General features: G+C 44.2%; 1 protein-coding gene across 1 annotated transcript in view; it reads right to left on the reverse strand.

Annotated features, from left to right (window-relative positions):
- The window catches only part of CCDC60 (coiled-coil domain containing 60), an 87,430-nt gene that overhangs the window by 21,906 nt on the left and 52,018 nt on the right, over positions 1-13,506 (reverse strand). Inside the window, exons 5-6 of the mRNA XM_041728527.1 lie at positions 11,862-11,969; positions 3,057-3,147 (exon numbers count right to left, since the gene is read on the reverse strand). Coding sequence (XP_041584461.1) covers positions 3,057-3,147; positions 11,862-11,969 — 199 coding nt within the window. The remainder of the gene's footprint in view (positions 1-3,056; positions 3,148-11,861; positions 11,970-13,506) is intronic.

Genomic DNA, 13,506 nt, shown 5'->3' on the forward strand with positions numbered 1-13,506 from the left:
GGTTTTTTGTTTGTTTGTTTTAAAATATTTTTTATTTTATTTGAGAGAGAGAGTGAGCACAAGCCGGGGGAGGGGCAGAGGGAGAGAGAGCAGACTCTCCAATGAGCTCAACCTAGGGCTCCATCTCGGGACCCTGAGATCATGATCTGAGCCAAAGTCAGATGCTTAACGAACTGAGCTACCCAGGCACCCCTACAAGTAGTTTTTTGATTGGTTATCTTGTGGGGCTGTAACTGTAGGTAGAACTTCGGTCCCCTGGAATTGGAGAGGGGTTTCCTGGTTGCACAGGGGAAGGAGAGGGTGTGTTTACCCAGATCCCCATGTGGGCATGTGGGCTACAGAATGACTGTGATAAAGAAAAACCAAATGCCCAAAGTTGGCATGTTCTCTCCAATAAATCAGGAGCTCAATACAGTGTTCCCTTTGTCCCAACATTGCAGCTAGGGACAATACATGTAGAAGTTGCCTCAGATGGTCTCCTCTGGCACTATATGAATTCCTGACTCTGGAAACCAGACTCTTCAGATACATGTCATTTTTGAATGCTGGACACATTGTGTCCCAGGAGCACACTCAGGAGTCGTGTAATAAGAACTGGACTTGGAGCCAGGGTTCCTCAGAGGGGCCTTGAGCAAGTCACCATCTTGCTTCAGTTTCCTGATCAATAGAACAAAGAAGATGGACTGGGATGGTCTCAGGAGAGCTTTCTATACCCAGAGCTCTGTGTGGGTCTTCCTTGTGCTAGGATATCATTTTGTGTTCCTAAAGTTGCCATTAATTAAAATTCAATTAACAACCTCAGCCAGGAAATCCAAAGTGGAGGACTGACACTTCTGATTAATTGAGAGTGGCAGAAAAATAAAATGTGGGGGGGGGGGGACGATGTGACAGGCAGTTTTAGCATCTTGCTTGCCCTTTATTGAACTGACTCTGTCTGAATTGACTTAAACCCCCAAATGCTTATTCTCTATTTTTTATATTTCACTCAGGAGCAGTGTCAACCAGCTGCTGTGTTCCACCTGAGTAGGGACTGCTTTTTTGGCAACAAAGGAAAAGATTTCCCTGAATGATTCCTTACACTTTTTTAGAAGCAATGGTTTCAAACTGGTGGCCCATGGGGAGACATGATTAACTGCCCAGAATTTTACAAATTGGGGAGATTTATATATAACAACCTCGGTTATTGGTCTCTCTTGCGAATGATAAGCCCTGGACTCCCATACTCGCATGGCAAAATGGCAAGAGCTGGGCAGGGGTTCTTCCCTTCGGCTGAGCAGTCGTTCCCCCACTTGCCACAGACCTCACCACTCCCTGCTGCATTAGACCCAAATTGATTTTTTTTTAATTTACTCGGTTGGCCTGGCTCTTATGAACACTGTCTTGGCATTGACAAGCCCTAAACATACAGAAGAATACCAGTTGCTGTGGGGAGTTGATTGGAGCCTCTCAAAGTGCTCATTTTGCAGGTTCAGAAACTGAAGTCGGGAGAGAGAAGATGACTTGTCTGAAGCCACATAGTGAACTGGGTCACGGTGGCTAAGCTAGGTCTCCTGACTCTCATCTAGTGCTCCCCCTTCATTAGAGTGTACCACACTTCAGCCCAGAGTTTGATCTGCAAGCTTCCTGGAGAATTCAATTTTATGTGAGTTCCAGTGTGGTGATTCACTGTCCCCTCTTTCGATTTTTGTTATGAATATTCCTGAAGGACTTTTTTTTTAAAGGTTTGTGGCTCCTGCTGCTTTTTTCTATGCATCTCTGGAGACAGATGCACACAATATCTCCATAGCAACTTTCTGTGACAAAAAAAGAGGCATTTCTCAGATCTAGGCACACCCTGATGAAAGAGCAAGAAAATGGTGAAACTCTTCGTGAGGGCAATTATAATTGGGACACCATGGAGAACATGTATTCGACAAGCTCAGTGTTTAATGAGCAGACCCAGGATTTAACTATTGGCTCTGCCATTACCCAGCTGTGCAACCTTATACAAATCACTTAACCTCTCTGAGCCCCAACTTCCTCCTCTCCCAACTGGTGATTAGGATAGTGCCTCCTGGGGTTAGTAGAAAGGCAGAGCTGGCTAATAGATCCAAAGCACTTCCTTAGCATAGAACCTGGCCCATTACAATTATGTTAAAAAGTGGCTTCTAAAAATTATGTAACCACAATAATGCTCAGCATTTTAACATCTTCAAAGTGTTGTTTCTTGAGGTTCTTTACTAATGTTGTGAGGTCAGCAGGGACGAGCATTATACTCCTGTTGTGGGTAAGAGCACAGGTACAGCAAACTGCTCTTTCAACTACTTTTGCCTATCTAAACATGACCTCATTTAAAAAATATATTTGAGAGAGAGAGAGAGAGAGAAAGAGAGCACAGAGGGAGGGGGGAAGCAGAAGGAGGAGAAGCAGACTCCCGTTAGGCAGAGAGCCCTACTCAAGGCTCGATCTCAGGACCCTGGGATCATGACCTGAGTGGAAGGCAGGCGCTTAACCAACTGAGCCACCCAGGTGCCCCTAAACATGACCTCTTGTCATTATTATTTTATGGTGCTTGTTGGGTAGATGAATCCAGGAAGTCTGGGGCTGGAAATAGTTCTGAGTGAAAGAATAGATCTCTTGATGTTCTCTTTGTACGGAATGTGCATTCTAGTTCATAGAACACCCTATCTGTTGAATCACCCACTTCTTATTTTCTGGTTGAGTTTAAGAGAGAGAGAGAGAGAGAGAGAGAGAAATGACTATTATTGATTAAAACCGTGGAGTGAGGTAAGTCCATCTTCTTCTGGTGACATCTTATTGAGCAGCTCTGCAGCCATCCCTCCCCTTCCCCGTGAAGTGTTGTCCAGCCAAATGTCATTTCTCCTATAATCCCCAGATAACTATTTTAATTAAAATTCACAAAAACCATCCAACAGCATGTGGTTCTGACTTCCCTTCACTCAGAGAACCAACTGGAAAAAAAAATCCCATCAGAGAAGAGACCAGCAAAAAAACGCCTCTGACACATGTTGGGGCCAGTAGTTGGGCAGTAGCGTCGTGCACGTGCCGACAGTTACCTTAGGCGCTGTGACGAAGTGCTCCCACTTCTGTTCTATGGACTTGTCCTTATTGATTTTCTTTATTGTATTCTTGCTTCCACCCGGGTCCCTGAGTGAAAAACAGCTTAATGAGTTTTCCATTCCCAGAGCCTCGTTTTACTACAAGTTCTTTTAGGAAATGCAATAAATAGATGATGGATGGTGGCTGTTCTCTGTTATGGTTTTTTTTTTCCCACCCCCTGTATGTGTGAAAAAGTAAGAGGGACAGTTTTCTGTAGCTGGGTCTTGTCAGTGAAAATTGAGGTTAGGAGAGACCACTGCTTACAAGGTGGGGGTGAGGGAGGTGGAATGTATTTGTGTGTGTTCTGCGTCTATTTGCCTTTTGGATTGGATCCTCTCTTAGACTCCAGGGCAAGTCTACTCCAGGGCAGTTACTTCTGGGAGTAAACTGAAAAGCGTGTTCGTTTGTGAATCTTTGCCTGCTCTGCTGCCTAACAATCCCACCCCAAGTAACACAGAGAGGATTACTGGGTGGGACTGGGGAGAGTTTGTGGGGTAGGTTGCACAATAAAAAAAATCACTGGTTTGGAGTGTGTGGAGCAAAAGTCTATAAGATGCTTACATGCAAGATGCTTTCGTGCATTCTCACTGAATCATCTCCACAAAATCATGTGATATTGTCATCCCTTTACAGATGAGAAAACAAACTGGGGGAGGTGGGGAGGGGAAAGCTCAAGTCACTCACCCAGATGCAGATTTACAGTGAAACTAATGACCCTCACTTGAATGGGTTCTTCTGGGAACCCTGTACCTGATTTTCTGTTGTAATTTTATATTCTTTTTCTTAAAGTGCTTCCCTCCCCCAATTAGTTAAATTTCAAATACCCTAAAACCTAGATCCTTCCCTTCTTGGGTTGGGAACCTTCTCGCTATGAGACTGAACCTCCAGCAGATTTTGTGGGTGACATGCCTATCATCCCTCATCTAAACCCGTGGGACCAGATGTGTTACCATGTAGGGATTTGGGGAAGGATATATGCTGCATATACCATATGTTAACATAATCCCTCCAGTGGATTCAGGGCCAGCACCCTGTAACCAAACACATTAATATTCCTGTACTGATATATATGAATATTTACACCAGGTGGGATAAAGACCGTAATTAGCTTCAGGTCAAATTTTGCCACCAAATTGGTTTGATTCATATGTCAAGTTTTGCTGCTAAATGAGTTATAGAAAAATTGAATTTTCAGAGCCTTTTGGATTTTGAACTTGGGGCTACAGGGCAGTGGATCTTGCTGATAAGCAAGCAGAAAAAGACTCAGTGTGTGCTCTTTCAACTCCCTCTACCTACCTATCTGTCAATCGATTGACCCATCCATCTATCCCTTTCTTTATCTCCTTTTTCTCTGCAGAAAGGATTTTGGATGGTTGGGACTCTTAAAATCGTTTGGCACAGAGCAGGGACTTGAGGGAATGAGATGGCCAGATCAGGTTGGTGAGGGGAGGCATTGACAGAGGTCTAGACTTATCAGGGGCTGCTGGTGGAGGAGTGGGAGATACTCAGCAGGTGGTAAAAGGTGGTCAAGCTCTAACTTGCCTAAGACTGGCTTCTCATGGCACAGGGCTCTAGGTAGCAGAATCAGAGGCTTTTACCAGCCGAGACCTGGAGGAGGGCGTGCACTCTTTGATGGCAGGACTTTGCTGAGCATCTACCAGCCCACAGCCACAATGCAAGCAACACATACAGGTGCCAGGGTGGAAGTCGGGCTGGGGAGGGCGGGGTGAGACTCCACCTCCAAGCTTTTTGTAAGACTTTATGTTTGATTACACAATAAAAAGCCCTCTGAATAATTAACAGTGAAGCTCATTTAACGTTGGTTCTGCCTGCTTCTCCCCCGAGTAATCAAATTAGGGAATATTTAAAATCCAGCCAGAGGAAGGAATAGCAACACACCAGTCCTATAAACAATATTTAAACTAGCGGCGCTTTTGAAGTCTGATTTAAGGCTCGCCAACTGGAAGCTTTAGAGGTTCTGCTTTGGAGCATTTCTTTCAAGACCACAGGGTTTTTCGGCTTCTTCCCTTTGCTAACTCAGCTCCTGCTGTGCCTGCAGCCTTCTTCTTGAAGTTCAAAAGCAACCCCCTTCCCCTTTTAAAATTAAATCTGGTCCCAACCAAGCTTTCAAAATCTTAAATATTCAAGCCCGATTGGAGAGATGGAGGTTTTCTGTTAACACTGACTTCCAAGATGACCTGAAATCTATTGCGACATGAGGCAGCAGGTAAATGAGCTAAAAATACAGCAAAGCTCCCAGAGATCTAAAAAAAAAAAAAAAAAAAAGCCCTGCACCCTTGCCCATGCAAAGCCACTGATAAAGAAAGGGCCTGGTTAGACCCTTCTCTGATGTTTCATTCTCACTAGCAAATAAGCCAAAAAGGAAACTCAGATAGGGGCAGGAAGAGAAATAAACCACCTGAGTTTCTTGGTCCACAGGTGGCTGAGAGAATCGAGTGGACTGGATGTTGGAGTCCCCTGCCTGCACTGCTGCTTTCTAGGTGTGTGTTTGTGTAAGTTACTTAGGCTCTTGGAGCCTCGGTGCCCACATCCGTAAAATGGCGGGAATAATATTAGTTATGTCAGAGGCTTGGTGTGAGGATGCAGCCGGGCCTGTTAAGGGCTTGACAGGGTGCCTTGTACAGAGAACTGAACACAGAGAGCTTAGTGTGGCTTGGAGGAGGGGCTAATGGTGGGGGACAAGGAACAAGGGCAGAACCGTGGGGAAGTGACTCTCAGACCATTTTTTCCCCTGCTGAAACTTTGGGGCAGGGGCGGGGAGGAGGATCCTAGTTGCTAGAAGTCAAGGGACGAAAGCAGAGCACCGTTGCATCTCATTGAACTGTACCTGCCAAGCACATTTTGTTCCTGGTGAATTGCTTGAAATAGTCTGTGCCCAGTAGCACTCAGAGTCATCTTCTCCAATACTTTCCTCTTTCTTGGCAAATCCTTATTTGGGGCAAAACACCTGTTCTCGAGAGTGGAAAGTCTGTCGGCTGGTTTGGAATACGTTCATGTGTCCGTGACTGAGTGTGGAGGACAGAGGTAGCCCCTGATGGTGCACCAGGGAGGGGATGGAAAGCAGAGCTCCCAGGAGCTCCTGGCCAATCGCCTCCCTCCTGACAGGTGCTGGGATCATCCTGCCAGGATCCCTCACTCCTGCAGCGATGTCTTTTGAGTAAAGCCATTGAGGCATGATGCAATTAAATCAATGCAGAGAGAGTGGGTAGATTCAGAGATTTCACTCACATGTCACCTCTTGCATCTTTCCCGGACGGTCTGACATAAAAGTCACCCCACACCTGCCACTGTTGCATCACCCCCTCAATTGCTTCACAGTGCTTGGTGCTATCTCAAAGCATCTTGATGACTGCATGTCTACTATCTGCCGCTCCCCCCACATCCCCCGGAACCCAAAGCTCCAGAGAACAAGGATGGTGTCTGTTCCCTTCACTGCTGTATCCCCAGTAATGCCTGAAAAAAAAAAACAGGTTTAAGGAAAATGAGAGTTTCCAGGGTGAGGGGTGCACATGACAGGGGCAAAACCCAGCTTAAATATAATGACTGCTATTTTGCGTGTTGTTTGAAATGATGCTGCATTCCCCCCACCCCAAGACTGAAATCTGGCAAATTAAAGTTCCTACAGGAATTGGTTAAATATGACGATAAACTCCACAGCCATTGAAAGAGGTTTTGATATGGAGATTTGGTTCCCATATATTAAGTTAAATATGAACGCCGTAAGTATACAATGGCCTCTTCTGTTGCTTTTTAAAAGGAAATTCTATATGTACATATCATATTATCTTGGTAAGTTACAGTCCCTTTTTGTATCCTGGGGTCCCCTGGCAAATATTACTTTGTGATGAGTTTTTCTTTTTGTTTTTCCGACACCAGATTGTACCCTAAATTAATTGAAGACTTTTGGACTTTCGCTAGGAACAGAGGCAACCATCATCTAGTGGTTAAGCACACGTGCTTTGCAGCTGGGCTACCTGAATTCCAATTCTGATTTAGCTTTTACTGGCTATGCAATTCTGAGCAAGTTACTTAAGTTTTCTGTGCCTCAGTTTACTCTTTTGTTAGAATGAGGCTCAACTGCAGGAATTCTTTCCTCTCCTGGCTGCCCAGTGGTCTGTCCCATTCTTTCTCATGGGAACTAGGGAAGATAGCAGCAGGGGCTGGGGGTGAGTGGAATTAGGGATGAGAAGTGGCACAAAGGTTTGTAGTGCTTGCTCACACGTCATCTTGTCTGCTTCTCTTATAAAGGCCCATTCATTTCTAGTCACTCCTTGGAAAGTTAATCTCTTAAAAAAATACCAATACAAGTTCATAACCCCTTATCAAATTCCAAAATCCAAAGGGTATTGAAAACCAGAAAAAATTTTAATAACTTATTTGACGGCAAAACATGACCTGAACTGATGGGGGGCTATGGATGACTGTTATTTATCTTTATGGTGCACTTAGTGTAAATATTCCTTCTTTTTCTTTTTCTGCAGGAATACTGTGTTGGATGATAGTCTCCTGCCCCGTCCTCTCTGGGGGTCGTTTTCTATGGTGTATGCCCCATATTTCCTTTCTAAAATGCCAAAAAAAGAAAAAAAGAAAGCAATTCTGAAACCTAACTAGTCCCAAAGGTTTGGATAAAGACTTGGATGCCTTTATATATAAAATAAGTCTTACTTTGCTGAAACAGAGGCTTGCATCTTTCAGAAAAGGATAATTAGGACACTTGTTATTGAAAGCTCAGTTTCTGCTCTCTCATGGACCCGATTATCTTGTCAATTGAAATAAACTCTCCTTGCTATCTGTGGGATTCATGAGGATGCTGGGAAATGATAATGTGTTTGAATTGCCACATGATGAAATTGGGAAGGCCTCCCTCCCCACCCCAAGTAAAGCACAGACTCAGAGGCATCTCCTAATGACACCCTAAAATCTGTCATCTGTCCATTCACCCAACCATCCACCTGTTCTAGCCAAATATGGGATCTTCCTGCAATTAACAAAGATCGTCTTCTGCTTGCAGTATGCTAGCTGGCAGTTAGTAAAATTTTGCTGCCTGTAGGAAGCCCATGTTGAGATATTGAACCACCTCTACTTTCTTGTTATAAAATCCATAAGGGGGCGGGTTGGATCTGCAGCCATCATTATGCCTAGTAGAAGAAAAAACTCTGGGATCTACAGATCCCCGATGATGGATGTTTCCTTTTGGAAAATGCATAGTTGTCGGAGCTCAGGGTTTGTGTTTCAGATGCTTGAGTAGCAGGAGATGCTGGCTGCTTGATGATGGAAACTCAGAAAAGAAAGCACCGTCAGGAGAACTGAAGATTTGAGAATTCTCTTTTAGAGTCATTCCTTGGATTGTTTATCTTTGCAACCAAATTTTGGTTGACCTTGCTTAGCTTTTTTCCTGTCTGTTCGTTTTTCCCAGTGAACATGGATCTCATCTGTTGGTAAAATTCTGCTCAGAAATTTCTTTCTTTCCCTGCCTTAAGTCCCAATGGCATTGATAATCATAGAGCCAACTGCTCTTTGAAATGGGGATTTTAATCTTGAATAACTACCGTTCAGGAACCCTCACAGTGCTCTCAGTCACTGGGCTAAGTGCTCTATGTTCTTTATCTTCTTGATGCTCACAATAACTCTTCTGAGGCAGGAGCCTATATGATGGATGAAGAAACCAAAGCCCAGAGTTGTTAAGTGACCAAGGTCACATAGCTATTAAGTGGCAGAGCCTGGACTCATCCAGTCCATCTGATGCTAAAGCCCTTGCTCTTACTCACTCTCAATTCCTCTGGGCTTTAAAAAATGCATTTGAAGATTTAGAGAAATTTGAATTATGGTATCAGAATGAAACATCATAAATATTAGACATTAAAGACAAGACATCCTTCTCCTTTCATGCTAACTAAAAAGATGCTTTTTGTCACTTTCTAGGAAACCTAAGCCTCTGCCCAGCCCCCACCCCTAGATTTATATATTTAAAAAAAATCAAAATGGTGTGCTGGAGTTGGCTTATGCTGGCTCACAAGAACTGAACATGTACATCTGTTCCTAGCCCCAAGTCCGATGACATCATGTTGATAAGCCTGAAATGAGCCATGGCTGGACTATGTCCACCATGGAAATTGGCATTGTTATATATCATGGCTTTTCCTTCTTGGAGAACTGTTCTGTTTATGAAATGTTTATTAAACATTATCAGCATACCACCAAACTAAAATCACCACCAGGAGCAAATGGTTCGCTAGAAAAAACAAGCCCCAACAAATACTCTGACTTCCCATGGGAATATTTCTGGATGCATTTTTCTGTCAGGTTGAAGTTCTGGTCTATATTCTCCTCTGATAGAGCTGGATATCTATGGATTCCTGACGGAACTCTGCCTAGCAAGTCATGGGTAGAACCTCCACTACTCCCAATGTGAACACTATGTCTTTTTTTTTTTTTTTTTTTACCACAGGTAACAATTTTTGGTCACATTGTCTGGGCACATTTCTAAAACCAAGCAAAAGAAATAAAGATGCTTCTTTTTATCTTCTCAATCCAAATCCTACATTATAGTCTTGCCTCAGTTTGGGATAATGGATGCTCAAATGTTGGAGACAAAAGTGGCTGCTGGTATCTTGGGGAGATGAAATGCTATTAGAAATCCACTGGCTGAAGGACTTTTTTTTTTTAATCTAAGCAATCAACTGTGAAAAAAATTAGATGTTGCCTTGACCCAGAAATTCCACTTCTCAGAATCTAGCCAACAGAAATATTTCAACTGGGTACAAAAGTATGTGCGTATGTGCAAGGATGTTCCATGCACTACTGTTTGAAATGGCAAATACTTGAGAACAACCTTAGTGTCCCTCAGTGGAGAAATGGTTATCTAAATTTTGGTGCACCCATACTATAAACCATTGATAACCACTTCTTTATGAGGGATGGTATTCTGGTAAAGGATGGTGGAAACTGTCAAAAGAATGTAGAAACTTTGCACATACCATTATGGAAAGATGTCCATATTTTCTTTTATTTTAAAGATTTATTTATTGATTTTATAAAGATAAAGAGAGCACAAATGGGAAGAGAGGCAGAAGGAGAGAGAGAGAATCTTAAGCAGACTCCTTGCTGAGTGTGGAACCCGATGCAGGGCTCCATCTCATGACCCCGAGATCATGATCTGAACTGAAATCAAGAGTTGGACACTTAACTGACTGAGCTACCCAGGCGCCCTATAAGATATTTTAAAGGGGAAAAAGTAGAAAAATATACAATATTCAGAGTGTGATCGCATTTCTGATAAAAAAAAAAGATGGGTTTTATCTATATATATTCATAAGGGGAAGGCAATAGAAAGGTCTGGAAGGAAGAAGGACATACCTCAGACTTAAAAGGGATTCCTCTAGGAAAAATAAATAATATGTGGGAAATGTGTTAAGGCTTTGGTTTTCAAGCAAATTCTGTGAACCACAGAGATATTTGGAAATAACTGGGGTGCCTTGATGGGGATAGGAGAGAGTTGGAGGAGCCCCAGGTCCCCCAGGCCTCCCAACCTCCTGCTTTGTGTAGAAGCTCCATTTTGACAAATTTGTTTTACATTATTGGGGTTTCCATTAAAAATAAAAGATTTCTGCTGCTTAAAAAATAAAATTATAAACCAGAGCACCAAGGGAAGCTACAGTTTTCAATCCATCCCAACTCAAACTGTGGAATCAGCTGGAGTTACCAGCCTGTCAATAGATGCAGGAGTTTCTGGTTGATGTTAGTTTATCTGGGCTCCAGTGCAAGGGATGAATTAGGGCAGGGGGTAGGGTGGTAAACACTTTCAGGAGGAAGGAATTAATTATGATTCAGGAAGAGAAGGAAGACTGAATTCAGTTGGGGGCTGGGCAGGGCTGTAGAAAGAGGCCATATCAGTTTATTAGGGTGGGGGTGGGAGGTTCCCACCTGAGGGAAGGGGAATGATTTTACTTCACTCAGCATGGGATTTTCACAGAGCAAATCCAGTTCCTTAGGTCAGGGTCCCTTCCTTTTAGCCCCATTCTTGGAAGAAGAATGACTCTCCATAAGGAACCAATGTCTTATGTACCTGCTTGTTCCTCCTTCCACCTTGTGTGTGCAATGTGGTTCCTGCAACAGTGGCCTCGGGGCTTTTGCATGAGCCTTCCCCTCTGATGAAACACACCTAAAATTTTTCTTGGCCTGGAGCAAAATGTGCCATTCCAGGGACCTGAGCACTGAGTATTGGGTCCAAGTGGAGAAACAGCCACCAATATATGTTCAAACAAACAAACAAACAAACCTTGAGAGAAAGAAGAAAAGCAAGAACAAAGTGAGAAGGAAGAGGACAAGGAAATGAGAGGAGAAAACTGAAGAGGAGCAAATAAAGAATAGTGTTGAGGAGACAAGGTCCAAGAAGGGACCTAGGGAGTAACCTCGCTGGGCACACAGTGGCATACTGGTCTAGCTGACCAGTTCCTGTGGTGTCAATACTCTCAGCATAGCTGGTTGATTCCAAACATCTAGTGTGAGGTCACTGAATGTGGATCTGGGGAGAGCTGCTGGGAGGAGATGCACACTGTTGGCTCTCCTGAGCCTATATGAGCTGTATGCCCTGGCTTCAAGCTCACCCCTGTCTGGATCAGAGAACTCCTAAAGCAACCCACCCTCCAAAAATAGCAAAAGGAGGGGGAAAGCAGATAGAAGGCCCTCCCCTATGACACAGTCTGCTGCTTGTTATGGTGGGTTGAAGGGCTGAGACCTACTTTGGATCCCAGCAGGTGATCACAGGCTTCATGGTGTGGCGGGTGCGGTCGATAGTCAGGGCCTCCAGAAGCCAGTGGAGGGCACAGAGCTGGCGGAAGAGGGGCTCCCTGCAAAGACAGAGGGGCGGCGGGGGGCAGGGGGAAGCACAGTGAGATCCTGTGGAACTACGTCCTTCACAATAATGGCCACAGAGACAGTTGTACTGGTTTCCAGTTAGTGAGCTATTGCCATGCTTCAGGCATGGTATTTCCCATTCCTCATCTCATCGAGCCTTTGCAGTGGGCTCATGAGCTGTTCATGGATCCATGTTACAGATGAGGAATCTGAGGCTCAGAGGAGTGAAGGAACTTGTGCCAGGTTGCTGACCTAGCAGGTGGCAGAGCCACGATTTGACACAACATGACCATATGCCGGTTTCCATGTAGGAAGGGAGAAACAATGGAGGGGTCTCACAGCTAGAGGTCTTGACTCAGGTAAATGAGTGGGTTGAAGAACATTCGTTTTCTACAAGTATCAATTTGTTCATCTGATAAAAGTACAATAAATGTACTAAGAATGTCAAAGAATGCTGGAAACACCAGCAAACTGGATTTATTGTAATCTTCCTCCTCCCCCCAGACTAACAGTTGGACCCATTGTTTTAAATTTATTGGTCATTTGCCAGAAAATGCAGCTGGATGTTGAAGAAAACCACATTGAACATATTATTTGAAAATGTAACTAAAACACTGTATAAAAGCATATCTAACCTGTATTTTCTGATTTGGGGTGGCATCTCATATTACAGCAAGCCAGGCATTGACTAGGGCACCTTATACACTTTATTTCATTCTCCCAACAACCTGCGGGGGTATGAATCATTGTCTAAAGAGGCTCAGAGAACTATAGTCACTTTGCTATAGGTCACACAGCTTGTTGGTGACAGAAGTGGGATCTGAATATCTCATTCAGGGCTCCCAACAACCCTATAGGGAGGGTACTGTTAGTATGTCCTCTTTGCAGGTGAGGCACTCAGGTAAAGGCAGTTGCTCAAGGTCACACTCCTAGGACTGGTGATCTGAAGCCCTCTCTCTCTCTTTTTTAAATAAATTTATTTTTTATTGGTGTTCAATTTACCAACATACAGAATAACACCCAGTGCTCATCCTGTCAAGTGCCCCCCTCAGTGCCCGTCACCCACTCACCCCCACCCCCCGCCCTCCTCCCCTTCCACCACCCCTAGTTCGTTTCCCAGAGTTAGGAGTCTTTATGTTCTGTCTCCCTTTCTGATATTTCCCACACATTTCTCTCTGTTTAACTCCAGAGGTTGTGCTTTTCCGGGCCCTGGCTCTGTCCGAGGTGCTGACAAAGCCAATGCAGTGGTCGCCCAGGGTGTGAGGTCAGGAGAGGGTTAACCTGCTGCCTGCGTTTTTCCTGGAAGCAAGGTGGAGTGCCAGCCACCCCCTCCCTGCATGATCTCTCCTCTTACACTAATGGGTGAAATGCCTCCATTATGAACCTGTATAATTGCTCTTCTCTGAAGTTGATCTTGATCAATAATCCCCAGGATTCCTGAGCCTGATGTGCAGAGGGGCAGGAAGGGATCCTCCCTCTCTGCTTCCAGGAAGGTGCCACTTCAGAAGGTGGGGGCCCAAGGATGTTGCT

The sequence above is a fragment of the Vulpes lagopus genome, chromosome 14 (genome assembly GCF_018345385.1).
Source record: "Vulpes lagopus strain Blue_001 chromosome 14, ASM1834538v1, whole genome shotgun sequence".
In the NCBI taxonomy this organism is placed as follows: domain Eukaryota; kingdom Metazoa; phylum Chordata; class Mammalia; order Carnivora; family Canidae; genus Vulpes; species Vulpes lagopus.